We start from the raw sequence: 24,510 nt of genomic DNA, 5'->3' as shown, positions 1-24,510 counted from the left end.
ATATATATAACAAAAACAGGTGAATTCAGACATCTGTGAGAAATTTTGGTTGTAATTGACATGTTCCAACAATACTCATTTCATAAAAAAAACAACCTGTCAGCCACATTATTAGTTATTTTCCAAATACTAATAGTTTATATTCACCCTACTGTATTTCCTTCCTAAATTAAGTTGAACTCCACATGTAAGATCTGATAAGATTTTGTTTCAGAGATTCACTTGTAAAAATTATCAAAAAGTCACTGATGAACACACATTGAAAGAAATACTATTCTGTGAGGGCTTCAGGCAGTCAGCTTTGTTTCACATATTTCTTCCCACACAATTTAAAATACAATGAAGGATTACATTTTCTTAAAAGCATTAAAAACAGATTTTTTTTTCTGTAGAAAAGACAAAATCAAAGAAGATGAAATATAATTCAAGCAGATTACTTAATGAACTCTTACTAAAAGCATAGCTACAAAAACATACTTGGCAACTGCACTCAGAATGTTACAATGCATGCTTAAAAGAATCTAAAGTAGACAAGCAGGAGTAAGAGCACCATCTTGTCTATCAGCAACTCAATATAAAATATTTAATATGCCAACTTTAAATCATGCAACAAATTTTTAAGTTTTCCAGATGGCTGAGAACTGACCAATTTTTTCTTTCCATTCTTTTATTCAAAATATACCTTGTGATCCTACCAGGAGCACATCTTCTGCTGAGTGGTGCAGCAGATAGCCAAAATCATAGGAAAACTGCAGAAAGGGGACAGAGCTACACAAAAGAGAGAGGAGCAAATTTGGTAGTATCCTTCATATTTATAGCCATCTCTTTCTTCTCTCAGATCACTGTACTATGGAACTGAGTGAGGAGTAGTCATAAGGATGGGTCAAGATCCAAAGGGTTCCAAATACCTGAGGTAACAAAGCAATGCAATTTGAACCCTCAGTTCAGCTGGCCTAAGTAGACCAGTAGAGTAAGTAACAACCTCAGAGTACACACACACTAGACGAAACATGAGAGGACTTGTGTCCACATCTTCTTTCTCCCCTAAAATGGAAAGGTTTTCTGCAAGTGAGAGCCCAAATTCTACCACTTTTCCTATGAGTGAGAATTTCCTCAGAACAACAGCAACACCCCAAAGTCATGCATTTACCAAGGATTCCCCTCTCCTCCCACCCCATGTAATATCAGATGTTCTTTTATTCCCCCCACCTCAAAGTTTATCTGAGGGATATTCTCTCTACATACCAATGCACATCACCAGACTTTTTTAAACATTCTCATCTTAGATTACAGTTTACGCCTGGTGGTCATCATCTTAAACACACGTGATACGCTTTAGGTGTAACCATCATAGAAAAGATGGAATTTGATTCAGGAACACTAAGGCTATCAAGAATCTCTACTCACTCACATACAAGTCTACGACTTTAAGTCTTTGTTCAAGGAAAGCTCCTATAGGTTAGTTCCCCCAGAAAGAATGACATGGTATTTGACTTACTAAAGCCTTGCCCCCATTTTATATGCATCATATTAGACCTGCATTTTTTCCTTCTACTTACGGCGGCATATTAAAACAACAGAAAGAATAATATAAATATCAAGCAACATAAAAGGACAGAAACAATTAAAAATCTAGAAATAAAAACACAAAGAACTGCAGAACAAATACTTTTACAGAGTACAGAAAAGTACTAAATACAGTACCTACATTAGGAGGGGTCAAATCTGCATTTCACGAAGCAAAACAGGAAAGCATTATAAATCATGAGTCAGATTACAACAGACCATCTATGTAGAAGCTATAAAGAAATGAATGTTTGACATTCTTTCTAAAACTACTTTTAGAAAACATTAGTCAAAACACAGGACTTTATGGAAAACAAACAAGCAGAAAAACACATGAACAACATTGTCTTTTGATGGTTGAGATCTACATGACAACACAGGAGTTATCATTTATGGGCAGAGATAAGTCTCCTATTTGCTTTTAAACACACAACAATGGCATGGTTATTATCTGCCCCTAAAATATCCATTAACATAAATTTGGCCATTAAAAAATGGTAATCTAACATGAAAGTAATTAAGACTTATCCTAATGGTTTTGGCTGAAACTTGGATCTTAGCTAAGCGTTTTAGGAAAGTTCAGAATGTAGTTCATCTGTTTCTTCGCCATGCCAATTATAACTCTTATCAATTTGACCCACTGAATCTCAGCTGTAGGTTAATATTCAGAACAGAGAAGCTGAACTGAATGTATTCTACCCTCACACAGCTCCTATACACAATTTCAAAAGCATACATTTCCAACAGAATTGCAGCAGAAGAAGAGCAGGGCTTTCTTCAATGATTTGTCCTGGACAGCAGAGACTGCAGTCACTAGGGGTATCAAGGCTGGAAAAAGAAGACTACCTCCTGTGCTTTTATACCTCTACCACAGCTGACATCCATGAAACAAGAAAAGCAGGAAGCCTGTAACAGGAGTGGTCTGAGGGACACAAGATTTGTGAAACAGGGATGCAGAAGAGCAGGCAACTTATGAAAAAGTGAGAAGCAAAGGAAGATGGACTCACCTAGACGGAAAGGAAACCTGATAGGAACAGTATGAGGAAGGCAGGAGTAGGCAGTGCAGAGGAATGTGTTAACATTGGTGATGATTCTCCCAAGTGCGTCAACCCTCATTCTCACCTTTCCTTTGAGATCAGTGAACAACTGTGAAATACACTGGCAGGACTGTTTCATTGTCCTAGATTAGCTGGTCCACAAAAAGGGTAACAGCCAAAGACTTCTGTCAATTTTTCCTTTATCTCTAGCACTAGGGCTCTGAACAGTACAATGAAAGTACAAGTTTAGTGATATGCTAGGATCAATATAGCTAACTGATAAGAATTTTTTTTTTTAAAGTTTCCTCATTCTAAAGGAAATCAACTATACACATGTGTATTCATATATTTAATGACAAAACCTGTGAAGGCACTTTGAAAGACTATAACATAATAGCTTTCCCAATTAGGAAAAGCTAGAATTTGTAAATCAGCTAAAATATAATGGCAAGAAAAACCTGAAAAGGGAATAAAAGGACAGGTTTTGTTCCTGCAAATGAATGACAGTAAGTTATTCAGGAATATGATTTTGTCAGACTAGTGTAAGCAAATCAAAACTCCACATTCCAATATTTGCGATTATAGGGACTTCTACTACAGGCTTATATTGAAAGCTAATGTAGAAGCTCTATATACTGATGTTAACACAGGCACCATCACACAGGGATCCTACATCACAGCCTAGAAGGAATACTTAAACAGAAATCACTAACGTTCTTATCTCCTATATTCTCAGTAAGTTGAGTACCTTCTAATAAAGTGAGATCATAAGATGAATTGTCAGGCTTGCGTAGGGCTGGATATGTGTTAAAGAGATTTGCAACGAAAGCCAAATTGAGTTTAGGGTTGCCTGCAACCACATCAGCTGGAGTTACAAACTGTCTGCAGCCCAATTTGTCTGCCTGTTGGAGCATGTATTCAGCCCTTCTCAAGTCATTTTTATCCTACAAGAAAAGAAAAAAATTAACTTGTAACAAATACTAGAATGTTCTGAATCTGCAGTCCAGCAAATCCTGACCTGTTCCTCCAAAGCCTGATCTAGCTCTTCCAGCCCATAACAATTCCCCTTGTCCTTCACTTTTGTGCACAGCAGCCAGAGGTTATGTTTCTCTTTCCAGGCTGTTGATTCCCTCACCGTGCATTCTGAAACATGGGCCATCTCTTTAGACTCATTCTCAAATATAGTAATTAAAAGTGATCTAAATTCTCTTTTAGAGTTTCGACTTTCCAGAACATCAACTTTTCCTTCAATTATTTTTCATCCAAATCTTTTCAGTTGGTGTGATGCATAAGGTGTATGAAAAGGTAATTTGTTTGTAATTGTTTTATCTTTATTATTATCCTTGGTAGAATTAACTACAGCTTCAAAACCATGTAGCATATACTTCTTGCCTCTAACCTTCACAGCACTAGAAGTTAATATTTAGAGGGAAATTATCAATTGATTTACTGTTAGAATGAAGTCAGTAACTCAGTATTGGTACACACAACTAGGACCTTACCATAGAACAAAGTTGCATGTTAATGATACTGATTTAGAGCTCATTATGAAAAAGAAATGATTATAGGAAATTACTGGGGAAAAAGCAACAAAAATCTACCATTCTTTCTCATTACTCATAAAAAATAACATTACAGTAACAAACAAAACAGATCTTTCCTCTTGAAGGAATTTGAGAGGACTAAAGCTCAGTTATAAGCAATAAATATGCAAGCATTGTTTTCAGTTGACTTTCCATTATTACAATGAATAGTAAGATTCCATTGAAGATCTATACATATATCTTAAGGCAGTCCATTCAATTTTGTATCAAACATTCTCCAAGTAAACTTTCCAACCAGCATCACTAAGCATCCTGAAGAAAAGTGCTTTCAACACCTAGATAGGCTTTTTAGCACTTTTATCCCTTTACAACTGACAAGGAAACACTTTGCTACACTTCCCTACTGAATATTGAGAGGGCCAGCACGTTCACTCTGTGTGCTATTTAGTCTGAGGAAAGATCAAAGCATGCAAAGCCTACCCCTTTCTCCTTGCTTTAATTCCAACAGAACAGAACTGAACCAGGATACTGTAATATTCATGTCAGAAGACCCAACTGAAATGATAGTATATCAGGGCACTGACGTAAGTAAAACAGCTCAAAAATTTAGAATGGAGGATGCATAATCCTGTCCTACTAAAACGTTTTCCCTTTAATGTTACGTGGCATTGAGGAATCTCATTGAGATTTGCTTTTCAAAAGTCAAAGGGGATTCTGGGACAGCCTTGCAACTAAGATGTTGGACACATGCACAGTCTCAGATAATTTCATTCTATTTTTTAGATTTTAGGATACTTACATTAAACCCTGAGAAGTCAATTTCAACATGCATTTCATCAAAGTCATCTCCTTTGGGAGCAATCTGATTTAACAGATGGTAGTATGCTCTGGAATCCTACAAAGGAAGAATAACATTAAGAAATTGAGTAAATATGTAGCTTTTCTTCACTGTTTACTGCTCTTACAGCCTGATAAAAAAAGCCACGTAATTCAGCAATGTGCCACTCTAATTACAGTAAATACAGTTAAGGTCATTGAGCCATTTTAATATGGTATTTCACATAGAAACCGTTAAGCCAGATAAAAGGAATGTCAGCTAATTGTTCTAGATAATGCTAGTTACATTTATTCTGTTGGATGTGAACTAGGGATCTGCAATTAAGATAAAGGCAAATTTATACAGGTTATCCACAAAGAAAAAAACTTGATTTTTGTCTCAGTGTTGGTATTTCATTAATTCACTCTCCTTATTAAACCAACAGTTTCCTAGACATGTCTTTCTTAATGGACTAAGTAAATTGAATTAAAAAATAAGACCAAGTGGCTCTTTTAAGATTTATCTGTAGTGACAAATTCAGTTTTTAGTATACTTCTCTCCCCCACCCCAGCCAACTAGAAAAACCAATAACCCACTAGTTTTGAAAATACTTAATACTTTTCTTACACAGTATATAACATCCTTACTCTATTAGCAGTTTCCATAGAGAACACTAGTTTGCTTTAATATGAGCCTTCTTGGTGACATTTGAAAAGGTATTAACTAGCAATTACTCTAATTTTTTCTTCAGTGAGTAGAGAAGGTGTCTTACCACCACAGGGAATCTGGCTCCTTTTCTTTTAGTTCTAACAGTATTTTTCTGTTTCTTGAACTGGACTCAAAGTACTCTGCATACCTCATGCAGAACGATTGAAAATGAGCACAAGGAACCAGTATGTCTTTCAGTACACTTGGGTCATTAAATTGGAACGTCAGCTAAACAGTGATTGAGAGGAGCTGCTGAATCCTTGGATAAAAAATTAGAATCTACCTCAGACAGCACTCTGAACAATTGTTCTTGCCATAAACTGTTTCCCATTCCTCTGTAAAATGCTAGGTACAAAACATTATAAACATTAGCACACATGCAGCAAGAGAAGATTTTAAGTGAAACTCTTCCTCCTTAAAACAACAATAGAAAGAAATTATGGGTTTCTGCAAATCCAGGAACAGAGAAAGATGGCCAAGTAAAAGGCAACTAATAGGGTAGTGCAAATTGTCCTAAGTAGTTCTCATAAAAAACTAAGAACATTGGAACTTTCCAACAAGGCCATATTCAGGACATGTGCACTTTGCTTTGTGGTGTGAAAATACGCAGCATGAGTAACTGAACAGAATATTCGAGATCAAAATGTTCCTTCATTGTTGAAAAATGTGGGTTAGCATACGTATAGAAAAAGCAGATGACAAATATTCTAAATGCTTCTGATCTGGCTTATGTTTTCTATGCATTGTATGCTTTAATACCACTATATTTTTAATTATCAGAGAGATAACTACATACCTTAATGTCCTGGCTGAAGTTACTGATTTTCTGCCACCCTGCGTTGGCCAGATGGTAGTTCACCCACCGTAGTAAGAGCTCTTCTGGGGAAAGCTTCATTAGCTGATCTAGTTCTTCTCCTTCACTTAGCAAAGCAATGAGAGCTAAAAAAAAAAAAAGTTAAAAAAAATGAAATTGCTGTGACCATGATGAAAAAGTAGTTAATTTTATATCTGCAAGTTCTGCAATAGGTGACATTACTCTTACCTTCATTTCTGGAGATCTCAATATCAGCAAAAAGACCAACTTTAATTATCTGCCACAAGAGACCTAATACCAAGTGTGGTTTTCCTTCTTGCAAATCTTGTGATCCAATATTGACAACTGTACAGCCAATTGCAGACGCTGAGTTCAGAGCCAGGTTTAGGTTTTCCTATTCGGAATAGTAACATTTTATACATTTCTGAGGATGCAAGTCTGAGCAAATTCATCCATATTATAACAAAATAAAAACTAAAAGTTTCTGAAGTCATAAATAGTAATGATTAGTTCAAGGGTAGCCTGTAGGCAACAAGAGATTTCTCATGGAATGATGTCTTATCAAAAGGTAACTGAAAACATTATTTACAGTGCTTTAACATGGAACCACTGAAAAAATCAAGGATCATCTTCCACTGCTTCGATCACTAATCAGAGCCTTATTCATAGTGCACAAGAATCACAAATACAAATTAGAAAATATTGCTCAAAATACCAGGGACTCCATACTGTGGAGAAATGTGTTAACATGGAATTTTTTCCTATGAAAGAGATAATTGTCATCACAGTCATCTTTTTGGCTCTTACATAGACTGACATTTATTCAAGCAACTCAATATGTAATGGACCAAGCAGGATTTCAAAATTCACAGCAATTCAACATGTTGATAAAAAAGTAAAGTCAACGATTGAAACAAATGAAAAAAATCTTAGGAGAAACAAAGACAGCTGCCATATTACTTCTTTTTTCCTTCTGAGTACTATACTTGACATACCACATGTACTTATTCTGTCCCTGGAGATTATCTCTGCTGACATATTTTCCTCAGTTAAGTAGAGATTACAAGATTCAAGTGGAAGATTTACTTACAGAAATAGTGAAAGGAGTGAGCTTCTTCTTATTAATAGCCCTTTCATCAATTGTATCTGGTTGCGAAAAATTAATCATTTTGCTAAGAAAGAAAAGTCAGTTTATTCATTTTTTCACTTCAGAGAAAATATATTTTGTTATTGCTTATAAAATATTTATAGCTAGTTTCAAATGTTACTGTCTGACAATTAAAAATAAAGACAATCTCAACCCCTAAGCTTTGTCTCATTAAATAATAGTACATTCACATAGAAAACCCCCATGTAATACCTACTTAAATTTGAGTAATTAGGTTTTAGACTTAAGTAAGAGCATATTCGTATTGTCAAATAAAGATAGTGGGAGATTGTAACTGCAAACTATTCTGAGTTAAGTGGTCTCAGAGAACATATTTGTACTAAGTGATCCTTCAGGACTGCATTCCTACAGTATTTTGCATCTACAAGCATGATATAAAGTCTAACATTATCATTGTACTAAGAACTATTACTAACTACAAAACTGCAGCAGAGTTAAAAGATGTGCAATGCACTCTTTGCAACAGATTTAACTCAGATTTCTGTTCCTCCTATCCTATGCTTTAGTATATTTAGTAACAGTATTTTAAGTTGCAAAGATTTCTAATTGTATCAGCTAATGAATCTGTGAACTGTGTAATTATCTCCTTTATAAACAACCTGCACATACCTGGCATTTATGATTATTGATCTGAAGATGAAAAAACTAATATATGCACAGAGTTGCATGAAAATGTAGAAAAAACATGGGCAAACAGACTGTTTCCCCATTCTACATAATAAAATACTAATATTTAAAATATTTCTTATTTAAAATATTTATTAGCCAAGTCCTGATGTTAAAGCCTGTCAGGAGTTTTCTCATTCACATCACTGTGATCAGCACTTAACCTCTGAGAAGGATTTCTTCTCTTCCATGCAGCCCCACACTCACCAAAGAAGAATGCCATCTGCAAGGGATTTAAAAAGACTACCATCTGACGGGTTCATGGGGAGAATGTGCTTACAGTCTGGGTCATCTTGTAGAGCTTTATTTATCCAATTAACAAAAGCAACTTTTTCTTCCTCTGGAAAGAAAAATATCATTGAAACAAGTTATTTTCATTTCCATGAACAAGTACCACTGAACACCAGATTTAGATCTAAGAGGTTCATCTGCAGTAAAGCTCCTTAGCTTCATAGAATCCAATCATTGAAGGGAAAATGGCAATAGCACACGTATCTTTGCCTTACTGCACCCTCTGAATAACTTATGATTTTCTGAAGGAAAGCATGAAAAACCACCAGGACACCCAGGTCCTTTTCTGCAGAGATCCCTTCCAGGAGGTCAGCCCCTAACCGGTATCAACGCACACAGTTATTCCTCTGTGGGTGCAAAACCCTACACTTCCTCTTGTTAAACTTCATAACGTTCCTCAAATGTGAAAATCTAGTGCACAGTTCATCTTATCATAAACTATACAGCTCATGAGCCAGGTCAGACGAACTGTGCTCCAGATGAGTCAGTTTCTCTCCAATAAGACTGAAAAGGAGTCTAAATTTGTTCATGCTTACTTGTTACCTGAATAAGAATGCTGTGTCCCCTCAGTAGATATTGCGGATGTTCCTCCAAGTGCTGTAATACCCAGCTTCTTGTTTATTGATTTTCGGTAAGATTTGCTAACATCTTTACTTTTCAATTCCTGAATTAACTGGAATAAGAAAGAACATTTTGCGATGGATAATACATGATCTAATATTTAAGTAGCTGTTCAAAGTTAAGTCCTCGAGAGCCAGTAAAGAACCTGCCTATCTTTCTTGTTTACAATAACTCCTGAAAACACATTTTCCCACAATTAAAGCGTGTTTCTTCTACTTGCTTCATCATAAGTTTTGTAGTAAAAAAGTTAATACATCAAACTTACACACGCCCTAAAGCAAGTGGACTGAACTTTTCCAAGTGCCTGTAACATAAACCACATTCGATATACTGGTTCATCCCAAATTTATCCTAATATGGTAAAGGTCTTAGAACTGACAATGAAGTTTAAGTTACAGATATAGCTTACTACATTACAGATATAGTTCAGAACTTGGATGCAAATACCACACATAGAAGTAGATTTTTTTAGCACCATACATAAGAAAGAGCATCACATTCTATTCCTCAGAAATAGTTCTGTTCATTTTCTAAAGACTGGTTATTAAACAACTGAACTAAAGAAAGACCAAAAGGAATATCTTACAGAGACAAATTCTTCAAAGTTTATTTTCCCATCCTTGTTGCTATCTGTTACTGCAAAAATCTTTTCAATGATCTCCCGAACTTTGTAACCAGGCAAGGGTAGGCTTGCTTCTTTAAACAAGTCCTGAAGCTCATAGTCACTAACGTACCCACTGTTGTCAATATCTGCAAAGTGAAAACACAAGTTGATTTTATACTTACATAAAAGATCCAGTAGAGTTGTTGAAAATAAGTAAAGTGCAAGAAATACAGCTGCAGGAAAATAATATTTTTTCCTGTGATTTCACCACATACACAACTAAGCATGAAGGAATACTCTTGGATTACACACAACCAGATAGGAGATATGACATTTTGCACTGTATTTTCTCAGGAACTATTTTACAATCCCAAAGTACAGCTATGACAAGATAGTAAATCTGTAAATAGCAATATTTAAGTTTTAAGACTAAAAAAATTTTCAATAAAAACTTAAAGTGAAAGAAAATCAACCATTATATTCTTACTCTCAGTATTATTCTACCTGCCATTAGCAAATTCAGATCTGATGCAAACATTTGTTAGAAGAACACACACACAAAAATCCTACGTGACTTTGTTTCTTATCTTAATACCTGATAGAGATGTTCTGTCTTGAAAACTTTTGATGTGATAAGGCTTAATTGTGAAGAATAAATCCGGGATAATCTGTATTTATTTATTAAAGGTGACCTTGCTTAATCTATTGACCAGCTCTGTTGGGAGCAACCTGTGCTGCTTCCTTCACTTCCACTGAGCCCCCAAAACCACATTAATAATGTCCACGTACAGCACAGGATCAGAATGCTTTTTTCAGCAAGACTTTTTTCAGCTAGATGTGTGGTACAACTCCACAATTGTATGAAGAAAGGAATGGTCTTATCACATAAAAAGAGAAATTCAGCATAATTTGTATTACTCACCATGGACAACACAACTGAAGAGCCGAAATACTAAAAATTCTCTGATCTCAGGCCATCTGAGTACAGAAAGCTGTTGAATTCTTAATACAATAAAGCACCATTTTAAAGACCTAAAATGTTCTTGTCCAATGTACTGCATAAACAAACACATTTTAAGTCTTTGAGCTTTTTTTTTTAAACATGTATCTGTAAACTATCTCAAACCTATAAAAGCAGGGTTTGAGTATGTCTATTAAAATAATCCTACCTGTAGGTCAAAGTCTATTGAATGGGAAGAAATATATTTATAAGCAGCAAAACTATTGCCCATTGATGGTAAAGTTCAATGAATTATAAAAAATCATGTGCAACGTAACTAGCGCTGGATATAATGCCTATTTTCTTCATGTTTAACAATTTTCAGTTTAATCAATACATTAAAGCTCTCAAAAAATGTGAATTAACAACATTTCCTCAAATGATCTAAGTAACTGAAGGGAGTGTAACAAGTAACATGAGTCAGAAACAGATTTAAGGTAAACTGTCCACTTATTAGATGTCTGTGCTCCCATCCTTTTTTTAGGGTTCACTAGTAAAAATGCCTCTTATTTTTTTCTAATATTAGACTCCCAGCCAGTAGTACCAGATTGAATGAATATATATCACATTGAAGAAGGGCAAGTAGAAAACTATGCCTTGATCTCTAGCCATAGCTAATTGTTATTCACTAATTTCCATGCAACTCATACTAATTAAATAGCTTCTGCACAGCTTCATAAAGAAGTCACGTTTCACCGCTAACGAAAGGTTAAAAAAGAGGCAATAACCACATTTTTTATTTTGGTTAAAATCCACAATTCACAAATCACTGTACAGTGAAGCTTTGTATGTATAAATACTAATTCATCCACTATCTGCCTTACCCATCAAGCACATAACACACATAATAACAAGAGTGGTCTAAAGAGCAGAAGACATGCTCCAATCTCACTCAGATTACTGAGTACGTTAGTTCTGAGTTCATATTTCACTGAGGGTAGTTTCCATGGTGACAAGCAGAGACTTAAATATATTCCTTTTATTTTAGTTTACCAATGCAGCTGCAAGCAATTGTTTCACAAAGATACTGAAATGAAAAGATGAAAGAAAAGCTAAATTATATTTATTATGTTTTACAGAAAGCATATTAGAGCAAGGAAAGAAGTATTTTTTGGCAAACAGAATGCAGATGGCACGAAACAAATTTATAGAAAAGCTGCCCAGCGACCAGCTACCTACCCGAACAACTGTCCCTATACTGACAGATGTACACAAGTCTTTCCTTGCTCTGTCCTTCCAGCTCCTGGAGGCTATAGCTATCCCGAGCTACAGACTGAATCAAGATGATTATGATCACAACAAACTCGCAAATTATCTTTGTAGACACCTTATTCCTTTAGCATTCCTAGCCAATTTTCTCTCAAAAAACAGCATAAATCTATTCAGTTTTATTATTTGTCATGAATAAAGTCATTGCTTCCTCTTTTAAACTTCCTCATGCTTTACTGGATATTACCTGACACCTACATTTACAGAAACAGAATAATACCCAGTTTATCTTTCCCATACTACTCACAAAGTTACCCATTTCTAACACACATCTTTCTAGTAGTCTCTTTACTGAATTGGAGAGATCTAATACCAAAGACTTTTTGGTTTAAGCTGTTTCACAGCTTCCAACAAATGAATCCCATACCTTAACCCTTAACTTCTCACCTGTTTAAAGTAGGATTATTTTCTCTTCAAGTACATTATTTTGGAGGTACTGATGCTGTATTTCAGCTGCTGCTAAGCCAACTATTGTTTTATTTATTTTAGATAACTTAAAATGTAAAATGACATCCAAACTAGAAGAGAAATTACTGTTTGAAAGAATGCAAGTAAAGCAGAAACTGAGAGTAAGTTATCCACATCAATAAGAAGCATGAAAATATCTAACAATTTTAATCAAAGAAAATTTTCTTCAGATTTAACATGTTCTGATAACTGAATTTTGAGGCCTATAGTAGCATAAACATATACAGCAGCGTAAACATTGCAACTGTTCAGCATAAAAAAATAAATTAATGTATGTGATTTAATTGCTGAAATTCAAAGAGGTAAACAAACATACAGTTTCAGTGAAAAGAAATGGTTTTAAGTAAGCATTTCTATTTTTTTAGTCATTATTGGCAACAGAAAGAATACAGTGCTATCAAAATGAACAGATATACAAAAACTTCTGCACAAGCATTCATAGCTCTGCAGTGTTATTGCCAATCTCATTATCTCAGTCAAAACATACCTATCTTATTGAATGCCTCTCTTAGTTCTTCAAGCTCTTCTCGAGAAATAGTAGTTACGTTGTTCTCCATCTCCTAACAGCAATAAGTGCTGTCTGCAGTTGCTTATACCTAAAAATGACAGAAAATATTACACGATATCAATTCCATATTCATACAAACACAAGGGACTCAGATTTTCAGTATGAGACACCAGACCTGAATGGCATCTCCAGGTCTGACGCATTTACAACATTACAGGCACCCTAAAGCACATTAAACACTCAGCAATTCTCTCTGTAACAGCAACCGAGGATTTACAGTAGCAACACCAACTTTCATACCCTGGAAAGTTTCATTCAAATAGAATAAGTATTAACCTACAATCAATTTCCAATATTTGAGTGCTCTTCCAACATGAAAACCATCACCTCACATTTCAAAAAACAGGTTTTAAAAAAATTAATTTTTAAGTCCAGTGCAGTAGCACTGCTAATTAGTGGTTAGCATTAGGATCTAGTCCTGCAAAGCACTAAGCACAGTAAACCTCAGCGGTACACATTCAAGTTGATGCCTGGCAGTGGTGAACACTGGTGCATCCTTCCATAGCTCCTACAGAAGTTACAACAACTCATGACCTTGTAACACCCTCAAGGAAGGAAATAAAGGGTCTTAACCTAGCTCAGTGACAACACCCAATACAAATCTCTCTCCACCCAACTCCATAAAAAATGGAAATCCAAACTGAAAACACCCACCCAAGCGCTGACAATAACACCCTATGACAAACACTTACTTGTTTCCTCTTATCTAGACTCTCTACAGAGTGATTCAGGCCTTGGTTAGCCAGTACAAGTTCAAACTGAAGTTACACTCAATTACCTCTATGTGCAAGGTTACAACTGCATTAGTCTTTTTCCACAACACATGTGCTATGCGTGCATACAGTTAAACCTACTGTGTCACTCAGCATGGCAGGGCTGTGCACGGCACTGGGCCGATGCACAGTGTGCTATAGATGGTGCTGCAGCTCTGACTTCTCAGGAGCTTTGACTTTGCTTTCATTTTCATAAGCAAACACTGACGACAACAACATTAATATTCTGGTGAAAGTTGCCCAGTTGTGCACTTTCTCCCCTCTGATGTATAAGAAAGACATAAGACTAGTATCAGAGTTGTATAAGACTAGTGGAATCAGAATTTGATTCAGAGTAAAGGAGACTACTATCATCGATCTGAATTTTTGTTTGAAAATAATTCCTTCTCCATTCTAGCTGTGTCAGTTCTCTTTCAGTCCTTCACCACCTGACAGTAAGAAACAATCCCACTGGAGCGATCGCACAGAGCAGCAGCAGCACATGAAAGGAAGCAGTAGGGTACATGCAGCTGCGACGTGCAGGTGTGCCTGGATTCAGGTGGGTTTTCTGGAGCTCTGCTGAACACTGTGGACAAACGCTTACAGTGCTGCTGATGTGAATTACACCTATTCTACTGGGAAATCAGTTTCAATACAAAATAAATTTCTGTGGTCTGAAAAATAAGTGTAACATTGCTTCAATTCAACAGCCACTAAACATTTGTCACAACAGTGAGTAACTATCTCAAAGTACAAAAGTAAAAGACTCATTTGGGCCCTATCTGCAGCATAGGCATTTCTTTATCTCCACTTACACTGCTGTATAAGAGAAAAAGAAAATTGAGTACTATCCAACTGATTTCATCTCACCTAAAGTTTTTGTTTGTTTTTTAACTAAATCCACACTAGTTTAGTTTTCTTACATGATGTTAAATAAAAACAGTTCTTAAGCACATATGCTATTTTAACTAAATCCTGTCTGCTTCATCTATGTTAATATTTTCTGTCATCGCTGAGACTACTATTGTGAGTCACACAGGATATAGTCTTGAGTGTGGGTGGAGAGTTAAGTCTTTTTCCTTCATGTCACTCCACCTTCTTTAAGTACTGGATTTAAAATCCCACTCATCCATTTTGCTCCACTTCCTGACAGCATGCACCAGGCTTTGTACTAAAGCAACAAACAAATGAAAACTTTTCACACATTTTTGGAAGTGCAAATACCTTGAACAGAATGTGGCAATTAAGAATGAAGAAATAAATGCAAACGTTGAAATCTAAATTACTAAGGAAACAAAGGACTGAAGCTGCATGGACACAGAAGGCAATACTTTAACATACAAACACAAGATGTCAAAGCCTAAATTAAATATTTAGCCATCAACATGGAAAAAAAATTGTGGCATACTGTTCACATTTTAAAATGCTTATCTTTACTGCAAGTCAGAATTTATCAAACAGTTTTTTAAAAAGTTACAATACAATTGATTTCTCCCTTCACCTTTTACCATTACTAACACATCATACTCATATTTCAGAAAACAGCAATGTTGGATTTCCAAAGACTACTGTGTTACTGTTTCAGTAACGCTGTAGCAACATCTATTCTACAGTGAAGCAAATAAATAAAGCTAATACCTCAGCTTTGTAGAGACAGTCTTAAATACCCTATTACATAATTACCGTGTAAATTAGCTGGTCAATTAAATGGCAGAAGGGCTGCAATTACTGTCCTAGCATCCAGAAGAGACCTAGTTTGAGCAAACAATGACAACATTCAAAATTTTTAGACATACCAGGCAATTTTAATAAGAAACCAGGAAGCTACTGAACCCAAGCTAACCTACACCTTGCACACAAGTATCATCACCCAGGGCAATTCTGACAAGACACATCAAGTCTACAAGGTACACATCTACTGGAACTATGGCCGCCTGCTAATAAAATATATCAATTTACAGATAACACATTTATCTATTCTCTGATAGTGTTCATATGACGTTAAGATTCTCTGTAGCCTTTGCTTACATTAAATCACCTCTTGCTGCCCCAGGACAGGATAGGTCCTTTTCATAGGGGAAAAGGACCCTTGATCTACTTCTAAGCCCTAGGTAACATGCTCACAGTAAACTGCCAGTATTCTTCCATCTGTAGCCTACCTTCTACTCCTGGAAGGCTTTCTGTATCTGAAGACAATACAACAGAGTCTGGAAACATTCCACAACCAACACTGATACAAACTATTGCTGGTATCTTCATATTTCTTTCTGCATAGAAGAGTATTAGCAGCTGTGCACAAGCCAAGGATAAAGTGAGCAGCCCAAACTGCAATTCAGTTTTCTTTCTTACCTATTACCAAAGCTGTCAGGAAAGAAAAAGAAAAGAAAAAAAAATAAAACAACCAGCTGATATGAAATCAGGCCCTATGGTTTCCTCCTTCCCTGCAGGCAATTTCTTTTCCACCACTTCATTTCAGATTCTATTTGCCCTGTTCTCATGCTGCACCTGCTTCCACAACCACAACAGACATTACAAAAGCTGACTCAAGAGCTTATTTTCCTTTGTTACTGTTCTTCTGATCTGGTATTAGAAACATACTTCCTCTGTCCCTTGTGCAAATACTACTTTCTTTCTGCAATATCCTTAGGTCTGTAGTTTCTAATAGCAGCCAAGCTAGCGTAATTACCAAATACAGGCTGAATGAAGAATCACTGCTTTTATAATAATTGGTTATTGGCACGTACTATCTCCAATTACAAGGTATTTAAATTCTTATTCTCTCATCAGGCTTTGACTTGAGATGATGAACTAAACTTTGCACAAAACTGTATTATCTAGGATTCTTTATGCAAACTTTTAGCTCTTGTCAGATAGAATTAGAAGTTCCGTCCTGCTTCAGTGAGAAATGAAGGTGTAAGTCAACAAAAAGGAACACGATAACGACAGTATGCACCAGATATTCTCCTTATTCTGTAAGGAGAGAAAATTGTTTATTGTCAGGGAGGAAAAGAACTGCAAATACACTGGAACCAAGGAGAAGACTCGTGTAAAGAGCAAGCATTAGAACTAACAGCCATTGATCGACAGAATTTTGGCTCTATACAAACAAATATATATGCACGCATCTCTATTTTCACTAATTTAAAACTCCTGTCCAATCTTTTCCATATCTTACACTGAAGGATCTTTTTTACTTACACCAAGATTATTCATGTCCTTCAAATATAGGGGGCAATTAATTAATCATTTAAAAGTATGAAAGGGCAATTTATTTTAGGTGCTTCAGTGGAAGCTCATAAAACTTCTTAATGTGGTCTTCTAATCTTGATGAGAAAATGGTAAGTCAGTAGCATTCAATGGTTTCAGTTTTTATACTTTTAGAGTTTAAATTGGTGTAGGATACAGAAAGACAGTTTATTTGCCTTGTATCAGAGGAAAGAGTTGCAGGAGAAAGAAGAGAATGATGCACAGTGCTATCTGAAGTGAAAGATGACTTAATTGTCCTCTATGGATAGATTAAGGGAATCTAATACACCTGCAGAACAATGGGCTATCAGCACTGGGACTTAGAAAGAAAATATACATGACCATTTCTGTGCAGCTTGTATAACTTCAAAACAGAAGACAACAAAGATCAAAACATTTAGTTCTGTAAACAACTGTGCATATATAAAAAGGAACGACTGTTTAAGTGTGATACTAATTTCTCAAAGAAGAGACAACGTATCATTTATTGGGTACAGTCATTAGCAGAGTAATATGAACTAGAAAGTGCATTTTTGAGTTTCTATCTTGTAGCATAAAATACAAACTATAGAAGCAGAGTAGTTCTCTAAGCATCATACAGTCAGCTTGAACCTTCACTACATCATATGGTCCAAGGATGTGTTTTTTCTGCCTTGGCTTATAAACATCACTGCATACATTTATGCTCATAGAAAATATTTAGTGTATTTAGTGATTACTGAAAGTTTATGTGAATTCAATTACTATAGTAATAAATAATAAATTCACTTAGCAGAATAACTTTGTCAGACTTAAATCAGGATGAAGAACAGTTTATTACAAAGCAGATACATGTAGTTTAAAGTACTACGTTTTCATCCAAACAAAATGCCTCCAGCTTCTTTTGGCTGCTTTTGAGTGCACAGAACAGCCATGCAAATTCATCCATGGTATCAGTTTCACAGTTTCCTTCACATACATCATTCAACACTATCTCAGCCTGTCTGGGCTTTGTATTGCTGCATTCACCACTAATAGAAAAACATCAATGGAAAATTTACCTATGCCAGAAGAACCACCTCAGAGAAAGTAATTCAGAAACAATGCTATTGCACCCAGAGTTCATAGAAATACCTTTCCTGAAACATTCTGGAAACCCTCAAATGTTTGCAGCATAGCTACAGGAACAGTTTGGGTTGAATTTGCCCAAACGGACTGTCCCAGACCATGAGTGACCTGTTCTGTCTGCTTATTTTCCTAGAATTTCAACAAGATTCATCTGCACTCAGCAAAAACTGGAAGCGTTTTATCCCCTCTGGTTCTGGTACAGGGGCTTGAAACATGCCTACCCCATATCCACAGAACAAGCAACCTCTGCTCATCCAACATTAACCCAGATGCAGTCTGATGCATAGAACTCCTTAAAATCCCTGCTTCAGCATGTTGTGTTGAGGTTTTTTGAAGGCTGTACTCCTTCATTTCACCTGCAGTATGCACACTGTAGTGCAGAACAGAGGGCAGCAAACAGGAATGCCCTCTGCCACTGCTCTGCACGCCTGCCCCTCTAGCTCCAAAGGCCCCGAGCAGAGCAGGGAGGCAATCCCCAGGCTGTACAGTCCCACAACAACCCACAGGCCAACACTCCTCTTTTCCTTGCATCAGCTGCTTGACTACAGCAAACTGTGCCTTTCACGAACACATCATCATCGAAAGCAAATCTAAACTCTACGAAACTGGGATACTGAAATAATAAAGATCAACACCACTGGCCCCACAGAGCTGTGTGCATATTAACAAGGATTTTCTGATGTTAGCACTAATTGCTAGCAGCATTTCCTCATGTTTATAAAATACAATCATTGAGAACACGCTAGCTGCAGTCACAGTGAAAGTAGCACAGAAAAGTAAGGAAACTGAATCCATGTATCTACAATGGAGTGCATCCTGGGCTCCCTACCTGCTAACAAGCCATCTCCAGGCAATGAAAACATTTTTACGTGCACAACTTTGCTTCTGTGCAACAATTTTTGTTTAGTACTTGAAAATAACGAGCGTGTCAGTATTGACTGGAAGTACAGAAAAAAGTTTTTTTTTATAAGTCCTTTGAAAAGGGACAACACTTCTGTTTTTCAGAATACAGAAATATATCATCTTCCAAAACAAGACATCCCCTCATGTGAAGCAAAATCATTACAGTTTTGTGAAGATACAGGAACTTCACTTTATGTTTGATTTGATCGAAGCTTCCAGATTAGGAATTCTCAACTGTCTGCATGTTATATGTAATATAAATACACAGCTTTCCAGGAAAGTAGAACAAACAGAATCAAAGTACAGTATCTAAAAAAATACTCAACAGCTGTCTTATAATAAACAACGAACTAAGGGACATCAAAATAGTTTCTGTACAGAATCTATGACATGGTTAAACTCAAAGAACTCTGATCCAAACTAAAGGTTGGACACAGTGACTCTGCTAAAGAGGCACATACTCTGAGATTTATTATGCATAACCTTTGCTTTGGTGAACATTCATTAACTTTCACACACACAGAGTATTCAGGTTTTATCAGGATAAGCACATGCACATAAAGAAAATGAAAGCACTGTGGGAATTTGAATGCACTCAAGCCACAAATCCTGGTTACCTTTAGCGTTATCTAAGCTTCTTCCATGCTCCATTTCAAATATTTTTATATATTTGCTTCATTCTTCAACAACAAATATTTGATTGGGAAGGGATTACAGAACACATAAGGACTTCACATTTCACATAAACATAGCAACTATCCACTAGTAAGATATTGCTTTCACTAAGAATATTTTCAGGTCTTATAAATAAAATAATCACATATTCTCAAGAAAATGAAATACAATAAACAAGAAAAGAGTTGCTAGAATCTGCAGGAGAAAAGGATGGTTCTATTTTACCCTTTTAAGGCATTTGATTCTTCTACTTCCAGCCAGAAACTTGGACACTGAGCTAGAGGTATGCAAGGTTAAGTGTCTTTGTGCATTTACAAGATACAAAAATGTGCCTCTGGTGTATGGCTCCAAGCTCTGAAACACCTTGTCTGAGCCTCGCAGTTGGTCTAAAGATCAGTTACTGCCACACGTGCTTAGGGAGCATCTTCCAGAGCATCACAATGCCCCAGATCAGGTATCACCCACAACAGAGGTACCAGCGTTACTGATTAGTTGTTCAGGCTTGGGAATAGCAGCAACTACAACTGCCACCAGAATTAGCAGATTTTCAGAATCTCTGACAATCACACCATAAATAAACCACAAAGTACTGAAAAAAAGAAACTGTACTAAGGCTACTTGTTTCTAATGATTCCTCCCATCCCACCCCAATCCCCTACTCCCTCCCCCAGGAGAAAAAAAAAAAAATCAGCTCTCAGTGCTGCTATAGAGGTGCCACTGTTAGTGAAAACACAAGTGTATCTCACAGCTTCTGTTACATAGCACACTATATGCGTGGAAAATCATAGAGATATTCGCTATTGGATTTTAAAATACATAGTTGGATTTTCATATAAGACACTCTTGCACCAACTGATAAAATCTATACACCACAATTACACACAGGGACAAGGAAGAACAGGCAAAATAATTGCATCTGTCAAACCAGGACTAGGGAATTTCCTTGTCAAATAAGAGCTCATGCAGAAGAGCATCCTTTTGTTTAGGCATCACTAGAACACTGCCAATTCTGTCCACTGTAACACAAAATAACAGAAGTGGAGCTACCCCCAGTTAGTTCATCTTTTTATCCAAGACTATGAAAATTTGTTTGTCTTTTTAAATGCAAATTAAACATTTAAAGGCACTGTTTATAAAGCCAAAAACAACTTATTCTATTTTACAGGTGGCAAGGTCTGCATTTAAAGTAATCAATGACTGCAGAGCTAGTTTCAAGTTAATTAACAGGGCAGAAACAGTTTGCATGTGGGTCAAAATAGATTAAGGTGACTTGATGGAAGAAACTGCCTCACTATCGCACCACCATTAAGCTGCTTACAAAGAATAACCACAGTCATATTTGCACTGGTTTGGGGAAGCATTAGACCAATTCCTGAATAGAAAATGTCTCTTACAAGAAGTTCAATTTAATATTTTATTGCACTTCATATGACTTCCTCTGTTATCTCCAGTGATATCATCCACCATATAAATAGATCACTGGATTCCCTCCAAAAACTAGTTTATTATGTTGAAACCTATGTCCCATGCTGATTACTCACTTAGATTCCCACACACAGGTGTGCCAGGCATTCCCTACTGCAGGCCCCAGTCACTATAACTCTCTAGCCTCTTCTACACTGTCTTACCTTACTGCCTTGTCCCTGTACTCACTGTCCTTCCCCATGTGAACATTCCTGCTTGCACAGTACTCCTCAGAGCACCCACCCAGTAATCCACCAGGCAAATGCACAGCTCCAGAAGGATAGGACTGGCAAGGATCGTACTTTCTAATTAGGAGATTAACAAAATGACACAGCATGTGGTAAGAACGTCTGTGCAGCCCTCTGCTAGCAAGGAAGAACAGGGGATGTGCTGAGAACGCAGCACATACAGCAGAATGGGAAAAATAAATGAAAAAGCTACAGTAATTAACAGAAAGGCAAAAATGATCCTTGGATAGGGAAGTTGGTACCTCAGGCGATGCCACAGAGAGCAAGAATACACTGTGGCTGAGCTAGCAACACAGCCCCACAGCACAGGGTACAAACCCACACACTGCCCAACACGGACACTATAGCGAGATGCATCAGAGTAGCACAGCAGCTTTTCCATGCAAATGCATGTTAGGTGCAAAAAGTCCATTAATAACATAGAAAAAAAATTGGCAAAAAAATTAGGAAACAGTATTTGATTACCATTCATGGTTATGATAAATAGTTTTGCTTTTTAAAAATCCAAATTTGATTTTACTGTTACATTTCTCTAAAGCAAACCTCACTGAAATATAAATGGAAAGGCTACACTAACAAAGCAAGCTAATTCAGGCATTCCATCCTGAAGGTATTCTTTTGTGTCTAGGCTGACATTACATATCAAGTTTACAACAGCAAAAGGAAGAGAGTTAAAACACACACCAGTTAGTGATACTTAATCTCTTTTTTTCTGGCAAGGTTTATGCACATGCAGCTTTTGTTAACATGGAAGTAAAATTATCAATAAAAATAGCAGTATTTTATAGAAAATTCCTGCATAAATATTCTGCAGTACACATCTTGTTTAGGAAACAAATGCTGAAATTCTCACTGAAACAGTTTTATCAGTAAGATATTTGTCTATGCAGGCAGCCAAACGTGCACTCAGAACTCAGAATGAAGAATCAGAATGAACAAGAACCTCATTTGATGGAAATGGGTGGAGTACTGAAAAGCTCTGTTAAAATATGACAACTGATAATATTGTGGAATTCACTGACTCACAGTCTTGTGGTCTCTCTTTACATTACAATTGAAGTGTTACCATACTGAAAGGGATAGTACTGTTACAGGCAATCTGTTACAACGTCAGCCTGCTGTTAGACACCCACCCTCCTACCCAGCACTTGGAGTGAGGAAGTAAAGGTAGTCAGAAACATTAAAATGTAACAAGTAGCAGTATTTCACTAGGTAGCAGTTTACAGCAGAGCAATTGTCACTCTAAGTTTCACAGGCAAAATCCTTTTACTATTATCATGTTCCCATTTCCCACATTACACGCCTCAGTTTGTCAGAGTTTGCTGGATCTCACATTCTAACAGCTACAATCAATGTGTACTCACCTTCAGCTGTTTAATCTTGTAATATTTCACAGTGTTTCTTACAAGGTGGTCAGTGTTCACAAGCTTCTGATCCTTCAAGACTTGGTGCTGTTTAAGAGGTGGAATGTATGATACTCATTATAGTTTAGTAACTTGTTCTTCTACACTAATCATAACTTAAAGTAACGCATCTTCTTAGGTCAGCTGGAACACTATGGATCATTTTTTCTCTTCTCCAGGTGCTAAAATAACATTGAGTTAGGACCCAATTTATAATGCAAAATTATGAACAAATCTGCCAATGAACAAACAGCCCAAGAAGCAGAAGGAAAGGAGATCTTAAAATGGTGCTGCTGTAGCACTCTGTAGAAAACCACCTCCTTTATCTCTCAGTGTGCATCCCACCAGGCTCTGCAGCAGAACCCTTCGGCTGCTACAAATACTAGAAACCCAGCAGAGATGCTGGCTAACTCTTACTAATGAACTTAGTAGTAAGGTCACCCCAGAAGTTAATCATGTGAACATCATTAAGAGTAACAACAAATGCATATTCATTATCCTCAGCAATTCCATTTCCATCCATGTATGTTTCAGATGCCATTTAACTGCAGTCACTAAACAGAACCAAACTATTATGTGTTTCTAGAGTATTTTTAAGCTTTCATTAATTGCCAGAGGGCAACATGGCCCTCTGTTACCTGCTAATTCCTTGTTCAACTCTACATGGTTCAAAAGATTATTAGAAGATTAGACTGATCAGCCACTACACTACAACCACGCCAGGATTTACTGTCATGGAAAATTCATAGGTTATTTTTGCTTTTCTTTCTTCATTGGCCAAGCTGGAGAGAAAAGGAGGGTCTTCTGCAGCACATGGCAAAAGCAACCAGCAGCCATTTAAAGCCTCCCAGTTGCTGCAGAGGCCACGGATGTGCAAGCACTGCCTACCTGTGAGCTCACAGTCATACGGAGCTGTGCTGCTGAAGTGCAGAGGATAAAAGGAGCGAAGCAGTAAATCTGAGTGACCAGAACTGAGCAGAGTTTGTCTTAGCTTAGAAACTAGAAGAGTATCTGGAGCACAAAGTTTGTTCTCTCTTACTGTTGTTCTTACTAAGGCCAGAAGAAAATGCACAACTGTCATTTTAAATCATGTAGAGAAAAAGTAAGATACTTTTCTGTATTGTAAATGTAACTAAATTATTCAGAACCAAAGCCATAGATAGGATACATATGTTTAGGAGAGTTTTGATTTAAGAATATAAATTCATTTCTGATGCTCAAGTAAATACTTCTTTTCCTTGGGTTTAAACAAATTCTTGAATTGTTTTTCAATAGGTTGAGCTGGCAACATATGCAAACTCTCCCAAGTGCTTATCTCCAACAAAAGTTGAATAAACTTAACTACAAGATACATCTGTGTTCCTAAACAAATGCTTGAAATATTTTTTAAAGGTATCCATCCACTTCTCAGGAAGAACACTTTTCCAACCCAGCCAGTTTTGCTGGGGTGGGTATTTGAGAGAGTAAAAGGCTGGCAGGACACCACTTTTTCCTCTGAGCTTTCCTCTAACCTTATTTCCAGGGCTTTCCCTCTTAGTATTTGGTATTGTATTTCTGTAACACAGGAAAAA

The 24,510-nt window shown here is 36.6% G+C and overlaps 1 protein-coding gene across 3 annotated transcripts in view; it reads right to left on the bottom strand.

Annotated features, from left to right (window-relative positions):
- PLS1 (plastin 1) overlaps positions 1-24,510 on the bottom strand; it is a 35,233-nt gene that overhangs the window by 5,420 nt on the left and 5,303 nt on the right. For 2 of the 3 annotated variants that reach the window (XM_065748052.1, XM_065748053.1), the window contains exons 2-10: positions 13,061-13,169; positions 9,819-9,982; positions 9,155-9,284; positions 8,528-8,660; positions 7,577-7,658; positions 6,715-6,880; positions 6,469-6,611; positions 4,947-5,042; positions 3,352-3,547 (exon numbers count right to left, since the gene is read on the bottom strand). In XM_065748052.1, coding sequence (XP_065604124.1) covers positions 3,352-3,547; positions 4,947-5,042; positions 6,469-6,611; positions 6,715-6,880; positions 7,577-7,658; positions 8,528-8,660; positions 9,155-9,284; positions 9,819-9,982; positions 13,061-13,130 — 1,180 coding nt within the window. In that variant the 5' untranslated portion in view covers positions 13,131-13,169. Of the gene's footprint in view, positions 1-3,351; positions 3,548-4,946; positions 5,043-6,468; positions 6,612-6,714; positions 6,881-7,576; positions 7,659-8,527; positions 8,661-9,154; positions 9,285-9,818; positions 9,983-13,060; positions 13,170-22,900; positions 22,988-24,510 lie in introns of all 3 variants that reach the window. The other variant, XM_065748051.1, reaches the window with a different exon arrangement.

This window comes from Cyrtonyx montezumae, unplaced genomic scaffold (genome assembly GCF_038088225.1).
Source record: "Cyrtonyx montezumae isolate F1298 unplaced genomic scaffold, pur_monq_1.0 scaffold_5, whole genome shotgun sequence".
NCBI classification, from domain to species: Eukaryota; Metazoa; Chordata; class Aves; order Galliformes; family Odontophoridae; genus Cyrtonyx; species Cyrtonyx montezumae.
The sequence above is the reverse complement of the archived record's forward strand: the minus strand, read 5'-3'. Positions and strand labels throughout refer to the sequence as shown.